The 24745-nt window shown below is 42.4% G+C and overlaps 3 protein-coding genes across 6 annotated transcripts; 2 read left to right on the forward strand and 1 right to left on the reverse strand.

Annotated features, from left to right (window-relative positions):
* Positions 1 to 93: 93 nt before the first annotated feature.
* On the forward strand, positions 94 to 2905 carry LOC133139858 (speriolin-like protein). The gene is made up of 4 exons (XM_061259308.1): positions 94 to 1281; positions 1496 to 1681; positions 2152 to 2294; positions 2573 to 2905. The coding sequence occupies exons 1-4, from the start codon at positions 1128 to 1130 to the stop codon at positions 2903 to 2905; spliced, it is 816 nt and encodes a 271-aa protein (XP_061115292.1). The 5' UTR covers positions 94 to 1127.
* Positions 2906 to 3632: 727 nt separating this feature from the next.
* smpd5 (sphingomyelin phosphodiesterase 5) lies at positions 3633 to 13974 on the forward strand. 4 transcript variants are annotated; one of them, XM_061239903.1, is made up of 8 exons: positions 3633 to 3903; positions 7006 to 8175; positions 9360 to 9432; positions 10170 to 10310; positions 11147 to 11236; positions 12382 to 12445; positions 13457 to 13616; positions 13749 to 13974. In XM_061239903.1, the coding sequence occupies exons 2-8, from the start codon at positions 7087 to 7089 to the stop codon at positions 13854 to 13856; spliced, it is 1725 nt and encodes a 574-aa protein (XP_061095887.1). In that variant the 5' UTR covers positions 3633 to 3903; positions 7006 to 7086; the 3' UTR covers positions 13857 to 13974. The 4 variants fall into 4 exon arrangements, with proteins under 4 accessions (XP_061095887.1, XP_061095894.1, XP_061095912.1 ...); XM_061239910.1 differs by having other exon boundaries at positions 7009 to 8175; XM_061239919.1 differs by lacking the exon at positions 3633 to 3903 and adding an exon at positions 4046 to 4284.
* Positions 13975 to 14740: 766 nt separating this feature from the next.
* Positions 14741 to 23046, reverse strand: LOC133127220 (regulation of nuclear pre-mRNA domain-containing protein 1A-like). The gene is made up of 7 exons (XM_061239941.1): positions 22648 to 23046; positions 18502 to 18631; positions 18081 to 18187; positions 17605 to 17699; positions 17252 to 17378; positions 16640 to 16815; positions 14741 to 16178 (listed from the first exon to the last, which is right to left on the reverse strand). The coding sequence occupies exons 1-7, from the start codon at positions 22796 to 22798 to the stop codon at positions 16029 to 16031; spliced, it is 936 nt and encodes a 311-aa protein (XP_061095925.1). The 5' UTR covers positions 22799 to 23046; the 3' UTR covers positions 14741 to 16028.
* Between the last annotated feature and the right edge of the window lie 1699 nt (positions 23047 to 24745).

The raw sequence follows: 24745 nt of genomic DNA on the forward strand, positions 1-24745 counted from the left end.
CCTGTTCATTTCTGGAATCGTTCATCTGTTTGTTTGCCGATATGCACTGATGATGAAAAACATGCTAAATGAATGGAATGCAGTGATTGAGGATTTTCATGTTTTTATTTGGCACAATGTGACTTCAGCCACGACACAGTGATGCAAGATAGACATGGCAGGCCAGTGAAATGAGATGCTTGCCATTTTGCTGAATTTCCATACAGTTTACATACTGCATGCAAATATAATAGAGTGTGATGCTTTTCATTAAATATAGTAGTTTAGCATTAACATTAATGTAGCCTGTAGCCTAGTGGCTAAGATATATGACTGGGACCCGGAAGGTTGGTGGTTCAAGCCTCGCTGTAGCCACAATAAGATCTGCCCGGCCCTTGAGCAAGGCCCTAAACCCCACATCGCGCCAGGGAGAATCATCCCCCTGCTTAGTCTAAACAACAGTAAGTTGTTTTGGATAAAAGCATCAGCTAAATAAATAATTTAAGGAAACTGTATACCAAACTGCAGGCGTTTGTGGATGTCCTGGTGTACTTTAGGCAGCACTCTTCCTCTGTAAGAGATATCTAAAGACAGTCACCTTTTTTGTCTCCAATTTTGTTTGTTACAATGAAATTCCATTTGCAAACTAAGACAAATAGAACTATAACATTGTTGTATACCTGCTGAACAGTTACTTTGTTCCTATAGCCCAGACACAGAATTGCCGCAAAGCTTGCTTTGTACCAGCTCTACTTTTTGTGTAATACTCAAGGAAATGTTTCAGCCGTATGACCTGCACATTTTGTCATGTCAGGAACAGGTATATTTAACTTAACATGCAATTATAAGTAACATTGCACCTTTATGGATTGCTGAAATGTGTAGGTCCACATCACGAATATCTACACCAAACTGGCTATATTTCAGCGTACAACTCGCGCATTCACCTTTGTTCGTTGGAAAAGTCTAACAAGGTAACTTTTCAGTCAGAACAAATGAAAAGAACGGCTAACGTGTGACATCACAGAGGAATGGCGTACTACTTTTCTACATAAATGTCAAACTGGCAGATAAAATTCCGCCGTGCAACGTTATTCTAGAGCACCACAATTCAATGAGGAATCTGTGAAGCTACACTTTGGACTAAGATGGATGACAACTACGAGGCACTGTGCTCGCAACTGGATAAACTGCGTAATGAAAATTCCGATTTGAGAATGATGCTAGATATAGTGAGAGAGAACTATGAATTACAGTCCAAGCTGTCCACGCAGCGACCCATCGATGTGACGGAAAATAAAGGTATTTATTTTTCATGCCCTTAAACTGCAATTGCCCGAATCTATAGTTAGGGGGCGGTTGTGGAATTTTGAAAAACTGTTTGAAATGGTTTTAATCAGACGACATCTAGGGGTGCTCTGGGTTCAGGTTCAAAGCCGATTCGCAATCACGGGTCTGGATGTTGGTTTAACCTTTCACTTTGCTGTGAAATTAGGCCTTTTTAATATTTTCCCAGGAAGGAAAATGACGCTTCGTTGGCAAGACACTATGGAAGAAGGACGATTTAACAATGATCAGCCAAATACTTCACTGAAAGAATCCGCTCCATTGACCATTCAGTCGCTAGAAAAGGTTTCCTCACTGAAAAAGATTCAAAAGGAACAGTTTGTAGACAGCGCTCAACTGTCTCTGGTGGGGAAAGGTGTGTGGAAAAACCTGTACCTAGATCACCTGACTGTATTTATGACAAGCTAGCACTCACCGAGCTTTACTGAAGATTTATGTATCTTACGGCAAAACACTGATGATTTTGATGGTTTCTAATTGTCAAGGCATCTTTGCAGTTTTTTAGAAACAAACTTCATGACACACATTGAATTTTATTATGCAATTTTTATTTTCTATCTGGATGCAGATTCAGGGTGGACTATTGTCTTAAGAATAAAGCTGCACTTGTTAGACTATTTTAAATGGACAATTCTCAAGAGTTGCCTAAAAATCACATCTTCCTTGTCACATTAATGTTTTTACCAAATTGAATCCAAATCTGCTTTTATAGAACACTTGTATCATCCTGTTCCCAGAAACACAAATAGTATCTAACAAACATGGACGATTACATAAGCTTCACTTCACAGCATAGGATAAATCATCATCTCTCCTTCTCTGCAGTTCCTTCAGAATTTAAGAAGCTGGAGCGACTGGTGGGAGAGGTTGCCTTCCAGCTGGAACGGCGTATTCTGTTTTATGTATTCCCAGGCCAGAGCAGACTGTATGGCTTCACTGTACTCAACATACCCGAAAAGATACTTCAGGTGAGTAATGTAAGACTTGTTGTGGGTTCAACATTTGTACACTATCAGGAACTATGAAAGAGCACTGAGCCAGCATTGCTGTAGGAGCAGTTTCAGGGGTTCAAATATTTCCTGTACTTCCTATTTCCTGTTACACAGCCCCCCATGGCACATGATTGGACACCCCTGCTTTGGAGTTTATGGTTGTGAAGCTGTACCCTTCCAAAACTTTGTTGTCTGATGTTTGTAACTTTTTGTTTAGTTTAGACTGTGTTGATCAACTGCCCTTCCTCCTGCAGATCTCTAAGCACTCTTTGACAGGGAAAGTGGATGAGGACTACCGCTATGACCTGTCTCAGCGTCACCTGGAACTGATGGACAAGCTACGCCTGCTTGGCTACAGTGCGCCTATACATGCCCCGTTTGCTGAGTCTATCGTCAACACCTATGGCATCCTCAAACAGCGGCCAGATTCCTACAGCGCTGAAGAACTGGGCTACAACAACCCTGAATTCCTGCGCAATATTGTTATCAAAATGGCCCCTTCCAAGTTTCTCAAGGATCTGCTCTGCTTGCTCAGCTGCCTTTGCTTCATGGCAAGGCAGGACAACAAACCTCTCTTCCTGTGGTAGATATAGCAGTGCATTAGCCTGTCTTCAGTGCCACTAAATTTAAAAAAAATAAAGTTAACTTCATGAATCATTGGTTGTTTTGTCTAATTAATTTTTAGAGTTGTAAAATTTAGCAGCATGAACCACTGAGGTACCCTGAACTATGTCGCAAATCTCTGGCAGCAACATTTTAGCATTTCTTGTGAAACATTTTCCCACTTTTACCATAAGCAATGCAAGCAATGCAAGGTGTAGATGAGGGAATGATGAACAGGGGAATGCTGTACAGCACAACGTCTGGAAAACGGATCCCCGTCTGTAACACGGACAGTGCTGGGAAGTGCAATACAACCACAACAACCCTGCAGCTCCACTGAAAAAAAACAAACATGCATGTGAAAGCACCCTTACACCCTTAAAATGCTACACAATTGTTGAAATACTGAATATTCAGTACTAGATGCAAAGGTTTGACATGGTGAAATAAGTAAGACGATCTGAACATCAGAATCAAATTAGCTTTTTTATGAACTTGAATAAAGCCCCCTGGAGGGGGATAGGCAATGTACGAAACCACAAAAGTTGGTAGCGTGGTGCTCATGCGATAGTCTATTGTAGAAAAGCATAATGTATGGCCGATGAGAAACCAGACTAAGCACTATGGACTGAGCAACAATACTCTAGCGCTTGGTGGCGCGCTTGCGTACTAACCAAAGACAACCCGAAGTAGGCGGGACCGCGCCATGTGAACGCGGGCGCGCGATCTTTTCGTACGCACCAATTGACCAGTCAGGACAGCAGTCAGTTTGCTCTATTCAACCAGTAGCCTAACGTTAGCGACAGTTCAATGGAAGCGAACTAATATTGAGCTCTGTTATGCAAAATTAATAGGACGTGTTTTCAACCAACTGTTTCGAATTCGTTAAGAAAGTTATACAACAGACCTATATTGAAATGTAGGAGAGAACTGATTGGCTAACTAGCATCGCTTCGTATACACCACGGAAAGGATCACTCAGGTAAGAGAATGCAGCAGGTAGCCAGCACGGACTGGATAGCAGGTGCTAAAGTTAACGAGCTGAAGTAACGCTAGCTAATTATGCTAATGAATTTTTCCTTTCTTTAGCTTGCTAGCGATTAGATAATAGTTAGTAGTTAGTCGCTAGACTAACTAAGCAGGGTTGGCAGCATCGCTAAGTTGCTATGGTTAAGGTATCTTAGCTAGCTAACAATCTTTTGCTGCAATTCTAGCTTACCTAGCTAGCCAACTAAGGTGTGGTTCCATGAACCAACATAGAACCGAAACCATACGTTTGGTTTAACCTCGTCGAGTTCAGCAAGAACTTCCTGCAAGATGCAGCATCTGAAGCTGTCCAGCGATTAGTGAAATTGTACAGCTGGTGAGGTGGATTAACGGCGATATCGACCTCCTTCATCTTGTTCAACTCCAACGTTAATAGTTTTCTCACAGAACCTGTCCTACTTCGCTCGACGACAGTAGGCGGGTGTCATCCATCTCGAGCACCAGCTGCCATTCGTCTATGTCGTTTTGTGGTTTCCCTATTTTGATTGTATTCGCGCATTATGATAATCACCGAGTTTATACGACCGATAACATTAATACATAGATGATCAATTTTATTAACGTACTTTTTTCCTTAGTAATGAACTTCCACAGTTTAGCAATTGAATTTAAATAATTTTAGGATTACATGTTAAAATCCATAATATCACAGGCTGCTATATATTGCGTGGATACGGCTTTTTTCTTAGTGTGTGCTCTCTTGTATGTTATGATTATCATCACCATTAAGACTGAATGAGGTCTGAATCTACTCAATTGCTGTGGGTGCGTTCTGTTTTTCGGGATGGCATGTTCAGTAACTCTTTTTGTATTGCTTCCTTCTACTTATAATCAAATATATGGAAATGGAAAACAAATCTCGTTATGGAAAGACATCATTCCCAGGCTAAATTACATCACTGTTTTAAAATAAATCCATTCAATTTTACATTAAAATAGGGTGTAACCAAAGTCTTGCCAATTTCCTCACCAGAGAGAATACATGTTTAAACTTGCATAAAGACAGGTTAGTTGAGATTGTTATTCCTAAAACCGTCAGTTTTCTTTGAATCTTTGGATCATACTGCATGTAGAAGAACTCAATGGTTGAAAGAACCTCTTCCCAGCGGTTTCTGCTGGTTTGTTTGTAGGTCTGAACAGTGGATGTGGGCATTAAAGGTGGTTGAGTCAAGTCTTCAGCATCAAAATGGACATTCATTCCAATAAACTCTGTGTAGACCGGTGTAGTTTGTATTTTAGTCACTCCTCACTGAGTTAATTCTTAATTCTGATCACTGAGGGAAGTCCTATGGTCAATGCACAAAATATGTCGACAGTGTAATGGTAACACTGCCAATTTTCCAAATGTAAACATATTTTTAGTGTCATTTTGTCATCTGAGAGCACTTTTTATTGTGGAAAGATGTACACTTCAATGAAAAATGCGTTTTCATGGAATATGAAGCTAAAATTTTCAGGAATTTTGTATCTTATAATTGTCTACCAGCACAGAGAAAAAGAGACAAATCCAAACGTGCTGTGGTGCTACCTTCTGGAGTTGGCCTTGGAATGGCCTGTTTGTTGTGCAGCTGCCACTTCAATTCATTATTAAGCTACAAGTTTTGCAGCTTAATTACTAAGCTGCAATAATTGCAAGCTGCTTTCTGAACCCTTGCTTGTCACGGAAGTATTGGAATTTCATCATTAGCTGTGCACTTCTTTTGTGTTGACGTGGAGGTTTCGAGCGGGACTTTTACGAAAGATGGATATACAGGAAATCTAGTCAAAATTGTTGAAGTACGAAAGTATTGCTTATACAATTAGAGGACCATACCACACTAAAATCTACAGAATAAAACCACCACTGTAAGATTGTTCAAATCATCTAGATCTTGACAGACGTTTTGGCAGCAAAATAAATAGCAGATTTTTGTGACTGGTGTTAAACGTGCTGTAGACCTCTCTTTGGATCCATGTGATGAGGAGGGTTATTGGGACTTTTTCTTCTAAAGCTGAAAGCCTTGTAAATGAATCCATTAACTGTAATCTGTTAAATTAATACTGAATGCAAGTCTGCATGTTTTTACGGAGCTATCAAATACAGGCACATTGTACTCTCTGTAATGAGCGTTAAGTGGCTCTTACGTGTGAGGGCCATATCGAAAATGGGAGAGGCCTCATCTGTCATTGCCAATAACTGCCAGGTTGCATAAAATAACTGCACCTGTTAAATATTTTCTTCAGTAAAATTTCTTTTTTTTGTCCATGTCCACCTCTTCTTTGATTTGCCCATTAATTAGATTGGTGTCTGTTAAAGGGATAGTTCACTTTTTGATATTTAAGTTTTTGTAGGCTTTTGATTGGCCCAGACAGTTTTTTGTGTGATGAAGGATATTTCTGATGAGCAGTTTTCTTTACAGTTGTTGGCTGTTATAGGGGCTTTTATGGTTTAAAGCGAAGTAATTACCTCCACTTTAGGTAACTAAACAGCTTGTGTAGTGGTGTTGTGTTTCTAGCGGCGTTTTTAAGTTTTTATTCACAATTATAAACAGGAGTATGTTTAGTCTTGCTGCTACTTCTTTCCTTGAGTGGATGTGTTGGAAAACATGGGAGCCAAGTATTGTTAACCCTCTTCCCCATAATCCAGTCAATTTCACTTTGTGTTACTTTATCTGCCTGGGTGAGCCAATATGTGATGACCTTGTTTACCTCCCTAATCCAGACACATTCACTTCTTTGATCCGTACCTCTGTGATGCATCCTCTACCCAGTACCCCAATGATATACAGTACCTTTCTGTTACATCATCTACCCCCTAAGTCAGTCAACGAGTCAAACCAGTTCCCCCACACCTTGTTTCTCTAAGTCTATTCCACCCACTTCATGAGATGTGTTCTCATGTGAGCCAATGGCCATTTGGTCCTTGTTTCCTTTGAGGTACAGGGCTTACAGAATAATTGCACTCACTGCCTTTATTTCTTGCAAAAGTATTGAACCCTTTAAAAAAAAAAAATCCACATTATGAAGTTTGACTTAAACATTGTCTGTGATTGCACAGCAGGTTTATGAGCCATAGGTCAATGTGGCGTCGGTGACTCCTGATGTCCATTCCCCCCTCGCGGGTGTGTCGAGGCAAGTCATGACCCTACGGGAGTCCCCCTTCTCCAATGGCTGTGCGGAGGGCCTGCATGCCGTGGGCTGGGCTCTTATCCTGCCCTGCTTCTGGTTCCTGGAGAAAATCCTGGCTGTCTGCAATTCCACCAGCCTGGAGCGGGCCCAGCGGGCAGAGCAGGAGTGCTACCTCAACCCTCTCAGGGTCTTCTTTGGGGCCATACTCTTCTTCACCCTCTTCCTTCTCACCGCCCCCCTGGCCCTCCTGGGGTTCCTGCTCTGGGCGCCCCTTCAGGCAGCGCGCAGGCCCTTCTCCTACCACCAGGAGGCGGCGGTCCCTCAGGAGGAGCAGCCGGTCGGGAGCAGTAAGGTCACTTTCGGGTTCGTGACTGGCAACCTGTGCCTGCTGCCGGACGGCCTGGCGCGGTTCAACAACCTGGGCCACACGCAGCGGCGCGCCACGGCCATCGGGAAGCTGATCGCGCACGGCGTGAGCCGTCCCCGCATCCGCATCTTCGTGGACTCGCCCAGCAGCTGCGGCACGCTCAGCCCCTCCAGCAGCCTCCTGCCCCAGCCCACGCCCTCCTACGGAGCCACCGGCCAGCAGGACCAGTCCCCCCCGGAGGACCGCGCGGACCAGGCCGGCCGGGCCCCCAGGACCCAGGGGGACGTGGCGATCGACCTGCAGGGCGAGGACCCGGAGCCTTCGGCTCCGCCCGCCTCCGCGGCCAACTTCAACCAGAATTCCAACCAGCAGAGCCGCCGCGGGCACCGGCACCCGCCGAGGGAGCTGGGAGCGCTGGGCTCGGGCGACGACGTGCCCTGGGAGGTGTCCGCGCTGTTCCCGGCCAACACGGACATGGTGTGCCTGGAGGAGGTCTTCGACAAGCGGGCGGCCCAGAAGCTGACGGCGGCCCTGGGCCCTCTGTTCGGGCACGTGCTGTACGACGTGGGCGTGTACGCCTGCCAGGTGCCCGGCTGCTGCGCTGGCTTCAAGTTCTTCAACAGCGGCCTGTTCCTGGCCAGCCGCTACCCTGTGCTGGAAGCGCAGTACCACTGCTTCCCCAACAGCAAGGGAGAGGACGCCCTGGCTGCTAAAGGCCTGCTCGCCGTCAAGGTGGGGCTGCGACTTCATACGATTTCACTCATTTCATTCTGCTGTTTTTTTGTCTTCACTTGTACCCTTGTTAGTCGGCCTATAGTGTTAGCAAAGGAACATCTTCCCACAGTTGGGCTGTGCTCATGTAGAGCCAGTAGGGTTGCGTGGCATAGCTAAAAAAAGGCACCAAAATTCATGCAGGAAGAGAAGCTAGCTTGATATAAAGGCAGATCACCCTGACCATCCCAGGGCCTGTATATCCCCTGACTTTTAAATAATTTGCCCCAATGTCTCCTGATTATGAAGATATAGCCATGTCGATGTTAATATTATGTAACTTATGAGTTATTAATTCTAGTGACATCTCAATATATTTGGAGAAACAGAAAAAACTTGATTTCAAATTTGCGTATTTAAAATAAAACTACCAAAATATTTGTTAATATACAATATTCATTATATTATTCAGACTTTTCTTTAATGTTACGATTGCTTTGTTTATTAACCGTATGAACAGAAAATACTGTGTCAATACCGTGTTGTGCTCTGTCCAATAAAAGTGTGATATAATTCCTTCCCATATCACATTTGTACAGATGGGTTGTTCTTGCAGCCTGCCAACTGGAAGTTCTCCTTGTCAGTCAAGCTCACACACTCCGTTTATCTCACAGGCCATGAGGCAAGCACACTGACTGCAGCACTCGGCTTACTGTTGCTGTGCCCATCTCGGTCACTTTTGTGGTGTTTAACATGTTTTTTTGCATGTTGCTTTGGCTAAACGAGTTTGCTAAATGACTGATTTTAATTGTAAGTTGTTCCTGAACTGAGACAGGATGTGTTATTGACAGGACAGACTATTAATTGCAATTTAGCCTTCTGGACAAAGTAACAACACTAGAACGGTAAGATGTCAGGATGTATATTTCTTGAGAGTATACAGTGATGAAGAAAGCGCTTTAGATACTGTATCTCGTCTTATTAGAATTGGTTTCGCTGCATGCGCAGCGTAGCTTCACTAACAGGCTAATGCTGTTTGTCACAAGTACTCTATTACCAGGCTCACCTTAGTGAAACGGCTGCATGGCTTCGGCCTGTGTTAGACGGACATAAAAGTGTATTTAAATAACATTGATCTCGTTTGAGAAATGCATGAACACCATGTTGCGTTTTGCATTGATTGGTTGGTTTTTGGGTGTTGTCAGGTGCTGATTGGTCAGAATCAGGAGCAGAATGTGGTGGGGTATTTCAGCTGCACACACCTCCATGCCCCTGAAGGTGAGGCTGTCGTATTCCTCTGAAGGCTGGTCTCATGTCCGCTGCCTGTAGTCATAACAGCAGGGCTTTCTGCTCTTGTAAAGAGAAATTTGTGCTCATCCTTGGGGATTAAATGAGCCCTAAATCTTTTGGGGATTATCGCAGGCTCTAAATCTATCTTTCCAAAGGCTTTTCTCAAATGAAATGCGTGCCACAGAAACTCGGCCAAATCATCGATAAAAATAATGTACCAGAACGAGGGTTTTATTGGCATTTCCATGCAGTCATTGAATTTAAGGCTTGTATGATTTATTGTTTCCTTAAAAGACACTAATTTATGCTAAGTGAAAACATCTTCACAACTGTCAGCAATTTTTCTACAAACAGAACATGGGGGGGGATAAAGCACTAGATTGTATAGCTCTGGGGAGGGTTTAGTCATTGGTGCCCAATCATGTACCATGGAGATCCAAGAGTATGCAGATTTTAATTTCAACTACGACACCAGCTGAATTCACTAATCGCCTCCCTCCTCTCTGGACGGTGCGTTAATTCGTTAAATTAGCTGGTGTCGCGATTGGTTGGAATGAAAACCTGCATATTCTCGGCCTTCCATGGTACGTAATTGGGGACCCCTGCTTCAGCTGGACATAGGAAGTGCCCTGATGGCCCCTAACAGGCTGATATAGGACATGTTATGTCCAGCCAGTCCCACTCTGGGATTTGCAATGACACCATGTATGTGTGTATTGGACCAGGTGAAGGAGCTATCAGATGTATACAGCTGGACATGGTCACAAAGTGGATCGCAGAGTTCCAGGCCCAGACCAAGCAATCCAACGAAACGGTGGTGTTTGACGTGCTCTGCGGCGACTTCAACTTTGACAACTGCTCTCCTGGTACGCGAGTATGAATATGTGTGCACTTGTACCTGTGTATGAATGTGTGTGTGATAGGATAAATGATAGGAAAGTGTGTTGTGATGGTCTTTAGCTTAAAGCTTTTTAGTCAATGAGTGCTTATTTCCAGCCTTTGCAATGAATATTAAATAGACTAGGAAAACAATGGTTTTAACTGTCACTGTTGTTCTGGCTCTACCTCTATCCCCTCACAGACTACATGAAAGCAGGTATTTTTTTTAAAGTGGGGCAGCCGTCTGCTGCACTGGTTATGCCACTGAGCTTGTAATCAGAGCTGCAGACCCAAATCCCCAGTGGGGTGCAACTGCTGTGTCCTTCAGCCATGTACTTAACCTGAATTCAGCTTCTTCAGTAAATATGCAGCTGTATAAATGTGTATGCAACTCTCCCCTTTATGTCTCATATCTGTGTGTATGTGCATGCTTACACGCGTGCTTGTATGTTTACGTGTGTGTGTGTGTGTGCGTGTGCGTGTGCGTGTGCGTGTGTAAATGAAATAAAATGGTCCAAGTGGATAAGGTGCCATGTGTAACCCCAGACTGCTTCCAACACAGACCCAGACTGAAAATGTAATAAATACTCATTTAATGTGCTACAAAACACAGTGCTGCCCCTTCTAGGTAGGACAGCCGTTATCAGCTGTTACACTTTCCTGGGGCAACCAGCCTAAGGTCCATTTAGCTCATTTCTCAGACTTAGAGCTATTCCAATATCAGCTCCTTACCCAAAATGTTCCTTCTTTGCCTGAGCTGATTGGCTTGCTTTACAGTGTACTTTACAGTGTGATTGTAGCTAACCCTCCCCTCCCTGATCAGACGATGTGTTGGAGCAGAAGCATGGCCTGTTCGAGGACTACAGAGACCCCTGCAGGGCTGGGCCTGGCAAAGAGAAGCAGTGGGTTATCGGTGTGTATGTCCACCTACACCCCCATTTCTCCATCTCCCTGGGCTACAGCTTCTACCGACGCCCCTCTTATCTTCATCTCTTTGGGCTACAACTTTCACCTACACCCCCCATTTCTCCATCACTCTGCTACAGCTTTCACCTACACCCCCATTTCTCCATCACTCTATGCAACAACTTTCACCTACTCCCCTCTTATCTCCATCTCCCTGGGCTACAACTTTCACCTACACCCCCCATTTCTCCATCACTCTGCTACAGATTTCACCTACACCCCCATTTCTCCATCACTCTATGCTACAACTTTCACCTGCACCCCCCATTTCTATCTCCCTGGGCTACAACTTTTACATTTTTGATAAACTATAAATGTATTTTTAAATGCCTACTGGTTTGTTCCCAAACTTCAAGACAAACAAACAAAAATCTAGTTAATGAACTAGAAGATCTATTCATAAGCGTAAATTTAAAATGTAAATTTTGTTTATTAAGATTAACAAACACTATTTTATCCAGTTAAAAGTGCAGTGCAATGCAGTGGAAAAAAACTTGTAATTTTTAGAATTTTTGTTTTTGTGTTTCTTTTTACATAATTTGTTTTAAAAACCCTTCAAGTGGAATTGAAGAGCATTTAAAAATAAGCATCAAGTGGTGTTGCAGAGCATTTTCTATGGCTTTAGTTCACACAGAACCAGCACAGGAATCCCAGCTACCTGTCCTTTCCAACAATTATCAGGATTTAGTAGACTGATGGGATACAGGCAGTGTTTGCATTTTATTTAGCTACTCTGGCCACTAAAGACATACAAATAGACAAAGCTAGGCTACATCTTAGAAATCATAGTTGGTAAAACATGAATTTATTGCATTTATAAGTGGGTAAATTGTTTTTGTTTGGGTACACCTTGTTTTCATTAGACAAAAAGAAAAGCATTAAAGAATCTGTCAGCAAGTACTAAAGTAAATGGTCCTGTTACTATGGTACTGCTCATATGCATCTGCTCCTAGCAAATTGATGCTCTCTCTTTCTCTCTCTCTCTCTCTCTCTCTCTCTCTCTCTCTCTCACTCACACACACACACACACACACACACACACACACACACACACACACACTCTGTGTGAAATATCGGTATGTGTTTATTCAGGTACTCTTCTGAATCAGCCAACCCTTTATGATGACGAGGTGAAGACCCCAGATAATCTACAGGAGTAAGTCACTATGATGGCGTGTCTTTCTGAATCACCTCCTCCATTCATATGTCCCATTACAATGACTGTGGAAACGAGTTATCTGATGGAAATGTGTTTGTGCATTTCATTAACATGGGTGCATCTGTAGGGTGGATTATTGTTCTGGAAGACAATGTTCAGTTATCATTTCTGGCTAAAAAATGTAATCAGTTAGGGGATTAAAGTGAGCCTAGGTCTACTGTGAGTTGAAAATGTCAATTATCATTTGGTCATCCTTTTAGCCTAGCTTCCAATGCCTAGCTGGAACTTGAAAATGACTCATTTTGGGATTTTCTGTGTAACTATCTGGAGAACCTATACCTGAAGTGTTCGGTTTTATATGCTGATCACACCGAGTCAGAGGCACAGCCTGGTTTATAAGAGCTTGTTACGGGCCAAGCAGATGCCTTCCATGAGGGTTTTATCCTCATGGAACCCTTGTTCTCTCCTGAGGGAAATGGGGTTATTCAGGAGTTTAGCACCCCCTTCTGTAAAGAAGTGTAATTGCAGAATAACGATGACTGTGCAGAAGTATAAAGAAGCACTATCATACCTCATTTCCCCCCCAGTAAACATCCATTGTTTTAAGTGGATGATTTATGGAGTGTAATCTGCAGATGATTCCCTGTAGATAGATAATGTAATGTAAAGGGCTTTCTAATGTAATGATGATGTAATGCAGGGGTCTCCAATCTTATCCAGAAAGGGCCGGTGTGTGTGCAGGTTGTTGTTTTAGCACAGGACTAAGACAGCTGATTCTACTCATCTAGGTCTTGATTAAAGACCACGATTAGTTCATTAGTATAATCAGGAGTGTTACTGCTGGGTTAAAACAAAAACCTGCACCCACGCCGGCCCTTTTAGGATAAGATTGGAGACCCCTGATGTAATGTATAGGACTCTCCAATGTAATGTAAAGTGGCTCAGACCTAGGCCATGCGGCCTACACAGATTCAATTGGCAATGACAATGGTTCTGTCCCCACTCCAGGACGCTGGAGAGGGAGGAACTGCGGAAATGCTACATAGCGCAGCCTATCCCTCTGGCTGGCTGCCCCCTGGTTTACCCTGAGCCCGGACAGCCCTGGGTGGGCCGGCGCATAGACTACATTCTGTACCGGGAGAGCACCCTCCATAAACAGTGCCACACCGTAAGTGGTCCCCTCAACACAACCCTCATTAATGAATCACGGTGCTTATTTTCACCGGGATCTCCGGGAACGTCTCCTCCAGGGAAAGTCTGTTTGTTCTCGTCTGCTCATCTCCGTTTCCTCCCCTGGCAGGAAGTGGAGGAGTTCACTTTCGTGACCCAGCTGGCCGGCCTGACCGACCACATCCCCGTGGGCCTGAGACTCACCGTAACCCTGGATTCGGACGGAGCCGACCCCTGAGGACCAGTACCTGAGGATCACTGTGCTGAAGAGCACACGTGGGCAGACCGTCTCTGACTGAAGCCTGTAAAAGGCCAGCAGCAAGAGGGGCTGTTGGGAACAGCGTGGTAGCGCTGCCAGTGCCAGCCGGTTTCGCGTTTACGGAAAAAAAAAACAAACGTGCTTGAATCCCAATGGTGATTAATTATGCTGTTGCACAGAACTACAGAAAGCCAAAAGAGTTGAATGTGTGAAACTGAAATGCAACAGGAATGATATATGCAGAGTGATGCACTAAAATGTATGCCCTGGCTCCCTATGCAGTGTTTGAGTATGTGACTCTTAAGAAAAGGCTATGCATGTAACTCATGCATGTTTTTCCACACACCGTGATTTGACCGTGAATGGGAATGAACAAAATGTGCCGACTGCCTTCTGTTTGTAATCGCATCGTGTAATATGACATTTGATTATGAAAAGCCCAACTACAGTTCAGGTCAGGAAACATGCTGTACATGGGAACACAAAAACAATTGTTGAAATGTTTTTTGTTTTTTTAAATGAGGACATTCGATGTTCAAAATGTATGAGGCATGCGTACCATTCAGGGACTGCTTCTACAGTAGTAGATGTGATAGAATGTTTGTATGAATGTTACCTTTAAATATGAACTGACAATGAATTATCAATTTCACAACTGATATGTTTTTTTTTTTTGTTAAATTTATACATGGGTTTTTTTTCACCTTGTACCTGTTCTGTAGAAAAATAAATGTTATGAGATGGAATTAGAAGAAGCCAAGAGGGTAAATGTAGTCTTTCTGGACAAAAAGACAAGATATTGTGTTTTAGCTTGTATCCAGGAGTAGTGAGATTGTACCTTTTTAAAGAGAACGTGCCAAATATCACAGGGTCTCACATTTCACTTTATACAGTACATGTGGCTAAAATGAATACATTAACAACACTGGAGTGACAGGGACAGAAGCTTCCAGAATATTTCTTTTTTTTCTGATAAACCCACACATTACATTTTGAAGTAACATTTTGCAAATGAATGCCATAAATTAGTATGGTGTCCCAAATACAATGAGTTCTTTAAGTGTAACAACATGTCAGAACTGGCTACTGTACAACAGTGGCTAGAGTTTAAAAGTAAGGCGTAAATTAATAGTGAGTCCACAGACATTTATGCTTTAATACAAACTTGCAGGAAACAAAAGCTGAAACCAATAGGTGAGCATCATGGGCTATCTACTATGGATATTCACAGGGCTCAATACCGTTTTTAATTCAATAGTTTCTGTAAAAAAAACTGGCACTGTTAAATGACCAGCTGTATTTTTACTCATTTTGTTTTTTTACAAAAATAATAAAGCTTGATTACTGTATGGACTATTTTGGTCAATTGCTACATATATTCAGCAGTTTTACTTTCAAATGACTAACAACAAACAACTTGGTTCAGTTTTACATAATATAAATAATTTTTGCAACGTAGGCCAGTATTTTCCAGAGAAAGTTTTTTTTCTCCCTCTCATCTACTGTAGTGGAAAAAGGAGTCAGTGCTGTCTAAAATTTCACCTTCATTTTTAATACGCAAAGGCCTTATAGTTAAAACAGTTTCAACTCATTCAAAACGTTCCAATTTGAGGTAAAAATAAAGTTGCTTGTTTTCTTCAGTGGGGGTGAAGTAATGACCCAATTATATAGTATCTGGATAACACACATATACATACAGTGATGAATCATAGATCACAGCAATTCTAAAGCAACATTTATAATAAAATACTGCAACTGAATATGTATGTATGCTGCACTGCACTGACTTAAATTGTACATTTTTCCATGTTATTTTTTCTCTAATTTTTCTACATCCACTTCAGATTAAAATGCAGGGAGAAACTAGGGGGTGTACAGGTTGCTCAGAGTTGTGGGGGGGGGGGGGGGGGGGGGTGACTAAGACACAGGAAGGATAAAAGGAGGGACAGAAGATAAAAGACCGCATGGGTAGGGAGAGCCAATCGGAGAGAGGGGGTTGAGTTCAACAGGCGATGTGTTCTCACAGCTTATGGTGGGAGATGAAGTCCGAAAGCGAGCGGCGCTTTCCAAATTCCTGCCCTGGACTTCACTTCCGACCGGGCCCTCTCTGAGCCGCGCTCGCCAGGGGGGGGTGGGGTGTGACGTGGAGCGTCAGTCAGAGGTGTACTGGTCTCCGGAGGAGGGCAGGTTCAGCCGTCCGCCCGTCACGCTGGGCAGCAGGGAGAGGTCGGGCAGGCTGCTCAAACGCGAGCGCAGCTCCTTGCGCACCTGCGACACCCGCGCCAGCTTGTGCTTGTACTCCTGCAACACAGCAGGAGAGCGCCCTGTCACTCACTCCTCGTCGCCATAGCGCCCCCAATGCAAACGCATGCTTTGAAGAACTTGGGTAGATTCTGGAAGGTTCCTGTTTTAACTGCATTTCCTTTCTTTAGGACTTACTCTATGGATCAAGGCTAGGTTTAATTCAAAGACAACAGGGCAGGACAAAAGGTTCTTGTCTTCATTGTGTCGGCTTTGGTGAAGGTTTGCCTATTACACATACTATAGGTGGAAAGCTTGAGGCATGAAAATTCTGCCAATATTACCAAAGGATTTATTTTTTGTTTTGTAACTTTTGGAACATGTCAACATGACCCTGTGATCTAAGTACGTAACCCGACCTAAATTTCTGGAATGAAGCCCTGACCGAGCTGAGCTGAGCGGCTGAACCTGCGATTTAGGATGCAGAACATTGGGAATGAAACTACAGGACGTGTACGCACTTCCAGTTTCTGCTCTTTCTCAGCCAGGCCGTCCCGTTGGCTCTGCAGAAACGAGGCCAGCGTGCGTGTCAGCTGTCTCCGGTCGTCGATCTCCGCAGCCAATCGGCCGTTGTAGTCAGCCAGAAGCAGACACGCCTCCTCCACCAGCCGTGACAGACGCTCCCCGGACTCTTTGTCTGTCCACCCAGAGACTGAGTTAGGCTTTTAAAACATGCAAACTTCATCTGACTTCTGCTCTCCATGCCTGTTTCTTCAGGGCATAGTCCTTTCTGGATTTTGCATATACCAGCGGAGAACTAGCAGAAATGTGGTGTACCTAAGTCCTATTAGGGAGGGGTGAGAGGATTGACATGGGAAAGACATTAAAGGTATTCCTGCTTGTCAAATATGAGTGGTACCAGTTCTATTCATCAAATCATAATTCATACCCGTTTGCTTTTCTTAATTATAATTAATTGTGGTTGCAAATCCAATTGTGACTGTATCATGTGGGGGAACCATATTAATTGCAGAAATGGGTATTCACAACCATAAATTGTAAAGAAGGGCTTATGTCACTTTTTGGCGGGGTTTGAAGCAGCTCTAAGAGGAGTTGGGTGTGTGTCTGCATACCGGTGATCCTGTTCAGCAGCGAGGTGTCCAGGACCTCCGGAGGGAGGGAGGAGATGCGCTGTCGCACCGTGGCGTCTCCAGACGCTGCGTTCTCCAGCTCCTGCAAGGCCCTGATCAGCTCCGACGTCTGGGCACACAGAGGGAACACGGCTTTTTAACTAGGCTTTGTGACTCACCATTAAAACACAGGTAAAGGAATTCTCACAGCACAGGATCTATAAAGCACACAAAAAGGAATGAGAGCTGAAATGCTGAGAAACGGCCTGTGAGTGGAACCGGACTGAGGATGGTGCGAGATGGCTTCAATAGGCCCACAGCACCCCCCTGTGGCTGTGCGTGGTATAGCTCAGTACCTGCGGGGGCTCTTCTGGTGAGCTCTGACAGGGGAAGTCACCGTGGTCCAGCTGGATCTCTTCATAGGGCCGCTTCTTGGGCTTCTTCTCCCCATCTGCAAAGAAGATAAACACCTGCAGATAGTCAACAGTCACAACAATCAGCCATTACATCACCCTCTCAGCAACAATCAAAATCACTAAAGTGGTCATCTTTCCACAGGGAAAGTGTGTGAGGACAACAATGGATCACATATTTAGGGAACTGAACTAAGGGGTAGGTAAGGCTGTTAGTAATAGTGTGAAATTAAAAAGCGGCATAAATTACCTTTATGCATTAAGCTCTAAATGCCTACTGGAAAGACAGTTGTGGCTAAAAACAGAAACAAGGCAGTGTGAGAGGAACAAAAAGCGGGTCCTGGGTCAGTCTGGTTCTGGTTGAGTCTGGTTCAGGTTCAGTCCGGTTCTGGTTCAGTCGGTCCTGGGTCGGTACTTACGCAGGACCTGTGCCAGCTTGTCCAGCAGATCGTTTTCATACACTGCCCTCTCCTGCCAGATGCTCAGAACCCGACCCAGCTGTTTCTTGCAGTCCCCTTCACACTCACTATAGAGGGGGAGAAATAATGGTATACAATCCATCCTCTATGTTCACATATCAAGCCAAAGAGCACCCCCTAAAACACACTATGTGCTGTTCCTGCTAAAAAGATTACCACTTGACACGACCCAACAGAGACTTTCTGTGAAAAATCCCATTTTTATCATCAATATACATAAACCTCAGTGCCCTACAATGCATTATGTCCATGCAGTGTTAGGAATTAGGAATACATGCCCAAGGTCCTATAAAATAACACTATATTATACGAAATGTTATTCTGTGTGGAGAATAGAAGGGTACTCAGCATGCCCACTCACCTGGACACGTGTTTAAAAGCATCTACAATGACAGGCGCAAAGTCGTCTGTGAACTCAGGCCCTTTCCGCTTGCTGTTCTGGATGACGTCATTGGCCAGGTACAGAAAGGTCAGCTTACGTGCAACCTTGGCTGGAGGCAGGGAAAGATAAACACACACACACAGGAACATGGTGAAAAGACTGTGCTTCAAAAAGTGTCCCATAAACTGTCACATACAATAGTAAAAAGGACTGCGGCATTGTGGTTGTGTGTGTGTTCTGTGGTTTACTCAGTATAAAACCTTGCTTACAGACATATGTGTGTGCGTATCTGTGTGATTAAAAATACATATCCTAATTATACCCTTCTTCTACAGATAAAAACAAGGCATATTTCCTCTGGAGAACATTGCCTTCCTCATGAGATGCTTTATTTTCTAATCCCACGCCCACCCCACATCCATCACTGTGGCAACTTGCGGACCCTGGTGAACCAGTGTCTGAAGAGATTTTCTCCCTCCAGTGTCCCAAAACCCTGTGCGTGCCACTTATACTCTAAGCATGACGATGAGGAGAGCTACTTTCTTGCATTGCTGTTCGGGTTTTTTAGCTCCACACTCAGTGAACTATACAGGGGCGACCAAACGGTTCAACTCCCACTGAGAATCTTTTTTTCTTTTCAATATGGTAAAGAATATTTGTGATATTTTACGGATAATCTGCAAGGTTCTGCATTCAACTAAGTTTAAATGGTGCTTAAACTGACTGATTCAGTCACTGTGTTAAAGACTGACAGGTTAGCCTATTTCTTACTGTACTTTACTTTGAATTGTCAACATACCATCTATCTAGGTACTACAAAAATTCAGTACACCATTCACATCTGAACACAAAATATGTTGAGAACAGCGATAGGTGCATATGAAAAATAAACTGTTTTGGTAGTATACAGATTATTTTCCCCGCATAGAACAGGAGTTTCAACTTGTTTAATAAAATTAATTTATTACATTTGAAACTGTACAAGACCAACAGAATAACCCACAAAATCATGTACATCATTCCTTCCACAAAACCTGGGTTTATTTTGCAGCACTTTTATTTTTTTGCATCTGTCATTTTCCCATGGCTGCTGCCCCAAACCAGTGGGAGTGAGCCACCTGCTAGTTAATGGTTATAAATCAGACAGGTGTGGCAGTAGAGAGAAATGCATATTTAACACCACCATATTTGCATGATTTTCACAATTCCCATGAGAATGTAAATGTAGGCCTAACAAGTAGTAATCTTGCAGAAATGTGGTGTACCTAAGTCCTAATCCTGCAATGCAATAAGGGTGCAGACAGAAAGGGAGCCTGACTTTAATAGTATGGATACACTTTTAGAGTATTTTTGTCATATGATTTTGCCATTTAAATCAAACGCACAGAAACATTTTTTATAGAAATTACATACATCTCCATTCACACGTATGGTACACTAACCTGTTTTAGTTTTTTAGCACACAAGGTTAAAAGACTATCATAGATAATACATTAGAGAGACAGTACAGCAGAGGTAAGAAACCCAAAGGGGCTAATATAAGTACCTCCCCTAGCGATATTAGCTAAGTGACTGCTTCATATCAGAGGTCCCAAGGTCCTGACAGGTCCTAAGCTTAAACAAAGAGACATACGAGTAGTTCCACAACTTTCCAGTCATTGCCAAACATATATAGCATCACATATGGAACATAAAAGTCAGTTGGCTTTTGGAAGTGGCATTTAAACTAAGAGCACTGCACATTCCTTTCTGTAGTTTGTGAAGGTCTGCAAATACTAGCCATTCTGAATTCAATTCTTCAACATTTTATGTAACCTCATCTTCATCCTCCTTGTCAGGATTCTTTAGAAAACAAATGTATATCTTGCAAAGAAAAGCGCATTCAGAATGACAGTGCAATCATTTTGTACGATTCGCTTAATGAACCATTATTTTCCCAGTGGTAGTGAGTCTAAATCATCATGGTCCCAATTATTTTTACCTTCCATGTTGCACTGTGGGTATACATTTAACCACTGGGAGAATGCAGACCATACAAACCAAGTGTAAGGCACGCAACAAATGTAGAATGCTGCTTCTCCCAAACGTGTTAAGCATGTCTATGTGCACGTCTTACTGAGTGCACTATTGGTATAATAAAGCATGTCAGCAGCCTTCAGGAGGCAAAAATAAATAAATAGAGTGCAGCACATAAGTATTTGCACAGTACAATTCTTAGCTCATATGGCCCCGTACTCCAGCGCACTGATTTTGAAATTAAACAATGAACATGTGGTCAAAGTTCAGACTGTCACCTTTAATTCCAGTACAATATAAATGCAACTATCTACCCATAAAAAGGGAAGTAATGGATATAATTCCTACACAGATCACCCGATACGGCTGTTAACACTCAGGGTGACAGTATGCACTTTAACCTCATACTCACAGTTTCATCCAATCCAATGTGCAGGAGTACAAAGCCGAAAGGAACATAAATCGAACCATTGTCAAAATATTTATGGACTATACACCAGATGTATAACCAAAAACATAAATATAGAAGAATTCTCGAAGTGAAGAGAGAGTACGATCCACCTTTTTAAACTTTATTCATAAGGGTAAAAGCACAGGTGAAAGGGTCCTATCAGGGAGCTGAACTCCATGTTGGACTGCATGTTGGTAGAGAGGGCCTCTCTCAGTGCAGGTTCAGACAGGAGCGTTGAGGTCCACAGATACAATTCAGTCCAACCTGCCGCAGGCTGATTTACATTTTCGTTGAATGACATATCTTGACAATATCACCTGCATTAAAATGATCATGAAACATTTCAAACTGGATGGAAAATAGCCTACTTACTACACCTCACTTATTAGGCCAGTAAAGTGCAATGCTCTAAACGAAGTGATGTATAAATATGTAGATCAGTCATAACATAAGGTATTTTCCTGCCAAGTAGGTGAAAAATCGGTGCTTAAAACTACATAAAAGGCAAGCAAATAACCAGCAAGATACCTTCTCCTGATACTTGCACACATATTTAATTTGAGTAACCAGACTTGTGTAAGGCTGCTCCACACATCTAATTGGCAAGCAAACAGTAACATGATCAGTTACAATATATATATCATACAACCCTGTGGTACCAATACCCATATAATTTCATACAACCCATCAGATTTGCTCCAAATATTTTCTTATCTTGTTTTTATTTCTTTTTTAAGTATAATGGATGTGGTCCAGTTGTGAAAATGATTCATGATTTGTAGTAATGACGTTATCACCAGTGCCCTGTGTGTTTTTATTGCAATTTAACTTACTTAAATCATTCGAATTTACTCGCCTTACAATACAATGGGCAAGGGATAATATGGTAGCTAAATGAATGGCCATTGATTCAGATTTCCAAGGTGTTTCATGACGCTGAGTGGTTTTTTTTCTTTCTTTTTTTTTCACAAAGACAACGAAAAAGGATGATGGAAAGTCCGCAGGTGCTGCAATGGTAGACCCTTCAGTACTGTCGAGCAACGAAGTAGCTCTACTCCTACCTACGTCATAATACGTTACACGTCGTGGTGGTTGAGTAGAAAGTACAATCGCTACTAGGTTAGCTAGAACTAAAAATAATCTAACCACTTCGCTATATGCTTCAACGTTCCAACAAGGCCTACATCCATAACATAACACGCAAAACTGCACAGGTCCGTGGTGCCTGAACATACAGGGCAACAACATGATACAGTGACTCACAAACAATTCGCAAATGTAACCCTAACTAGATTAGCTAGCTTAGTTGGCTCCAAGCATTCACAGAGAAACTGTTCTGGTAACTTAGGATAGCAACACAAGCCATCTAGCTAGAACCTAGTTAGCTAGATATGCATGCTTGACTATCAAACTGATGGTGTGTAATGTTAGTTTGCTGAATACATGGAGAGCTAGCTAACATGCATCTGCTCACACGCGTTAGGGTTAGGCTAACGCTAGCTAGCTTGCAACAATAACACAACACATTCAAAACAAATGCCGTAAGTCTCAATTTTGCGTCTAGAATCATACAAGCTAACGTTACAGCTAACAACATAGCCAACTGGTTGCCCATTTCATTCGTCAGACACGGCAGTATACCATGAATGCAACGTTACCTTTTTTCAGCTCGTTGTACCAAACCGTAACGATGGTTTTCGAGTGTTTTCTGTGGTGGATTAGCCATAACGACAGTGTCTGAACGCTTTGCTGCGAATTGCTGAGCTCCGAGAGTTTCTTTTCTAAAGCGGCCTCGGAAAACGCCGACATTTTAAAATATAGACAAGCAGTCTGTTTGTGTTTTTATTGCATTGGCCTCTCCAGACGCAACGCGGTAGGAGTATCCACCGACAGAAATAACAGGCGAAACAAGCTAGCTTCAATAGTTAAGAGCGATTCCGCAAACTCCGTTGATCACTGTAACGTTAGCCTAGCTGGCTCGCTAAATAGCTGCAAGGGAAAAGCGATACAATCGAGTTAGCTAGAATCTATCCACCGAGGACGCTGCGCAGGCCTCGCAGAAGAGACGGCGTATGAGCCTATTGGTTGGGATCATACCGAGCTACTTCACAGCGGCTTAAACTCCTGATTGGGTGCAACTTTGTGTGCTACATGTGGAGGGGTGTGTTCGAGTACCGAAATTCTGAAAGGAACTTCACTGTAACAACTGGGAAATTTTCGTGCCTTTAATGTTTGTGAACCGTCTTGCAGCCTAATGAATTTAACTGGTGAATCTAGTAATCGTCGATGTTCATACAACGTATAGGGCCAAAATGCTCTTAATCACGATGCATCTCAATAAATAGCCAGTGATATATTTCAGAGATATATTTTCGCTGGGTATGAGCGCTCTGATTTTCTGTTGTGTTCTTTTCGGGTCTTTTTCACGCCCCCCCTAAAAAAACGAAAACATTCAGAATGCTGAACAAAGACTACGAAACACAATACATTATCCCAATTCTCAGATCTCTGTAACCAGTCTGCAGTTCCTAGAATAAAAACAAAATGTGGTGAATCTGCTTTTAATTATGTGCGAAATTGCTGGACAAACAGCCAGAAGATTTGAGGCATGTCCCAACGGAGGCCACTTTTAAACGTTTATGCTCTCTGTTACTTTTTACAAATGTGAGGTACTTAAGAGTGTCAGAAATTTCCTGAACATTCTTTACAAATACGATGTTATGCTAATAGAAGTCAATTAGTAATGCAGGGAAATATGCAATGCACTCATTTTCCAGATGATGGCAGTCGAACTACACGGCAAACACAATACTTTCATGATTGGATTCTTTTTCAAACAATACAATACCTTTGCATGAAAGGAATACTTTTTTTTTTCTCATGACAATTATTACTGACAATAAACTTACAATAAACATACAGTACACACAAACCATATCGTACAATGACAACACCAGTCAGTTAATTTAAGATGTTTAATTATGTTAAATGTGCACTTCAGATTTGTATGTTATATACTGTTTAATATCTTAGTCCTTACAGAACTGAGTTGATGTTTGTTTAGCTGAGACTTGCACGTTACATGGTCCATTTACTTGTACAGTGCCAAAACCAACTGTATGACACAGATGCCCAGCACAACACATCTGCCACTGGTGTCACACATGAATCACCATTCTGTCTTAAAGACTAATTAATTATAGTCTGTCATAAACATTGCATTAACTACTACTGTATAGTGCACTTAATATTTTCTCTTTCGTTCACTGCCAAAACCCTTAGTTTCTCACAACCAATTTCAGCCTACAAATTGAATGCAGATAGTGTATACAAAATGTAAATAGCAAAAAGATATCTTATATAAAAAAAAAATCTTGCTCATAAAAGCTAAAATAATAATCATTGATAACAACATTTTATCAGGCCCTATAGAGAATGTCATGCATAATTATAATTATCAATATGGTGATTTTCTTTTGTCATTCAAAATTTCTTATGATACTATAATACTCAATTTAAATACAAAGAAATTAAATTACATTAATATTGTTTGATATTTATATGGTATGTGACAGTTTTGGATGAATAAACACAGTTAACAAAAGTGAAAATAAATCCTTATCCTGGGGTGACACATTGCTTGGTTTTGCTAATTTATTCATTAATTTGTCCATTAATTTATTCAATGATGTCATACTGCTATATGATAACTGAATGCAGAACAAAGTGTATTAGTCACCGGACATCAGTATTGGT

This window comes from Conger conger, chromosome 1, assembly GCF_963514075.1.
Source record: "Conger conger chromosome 1, fConCon1.1, whole genome shotgun sequence".
Classification (NCBI taxonomy): Eukaryota; Metazoa; Chordata; class Actinopteri; order Anguilliformes; family Congridae; genus Conger; species Conger conger.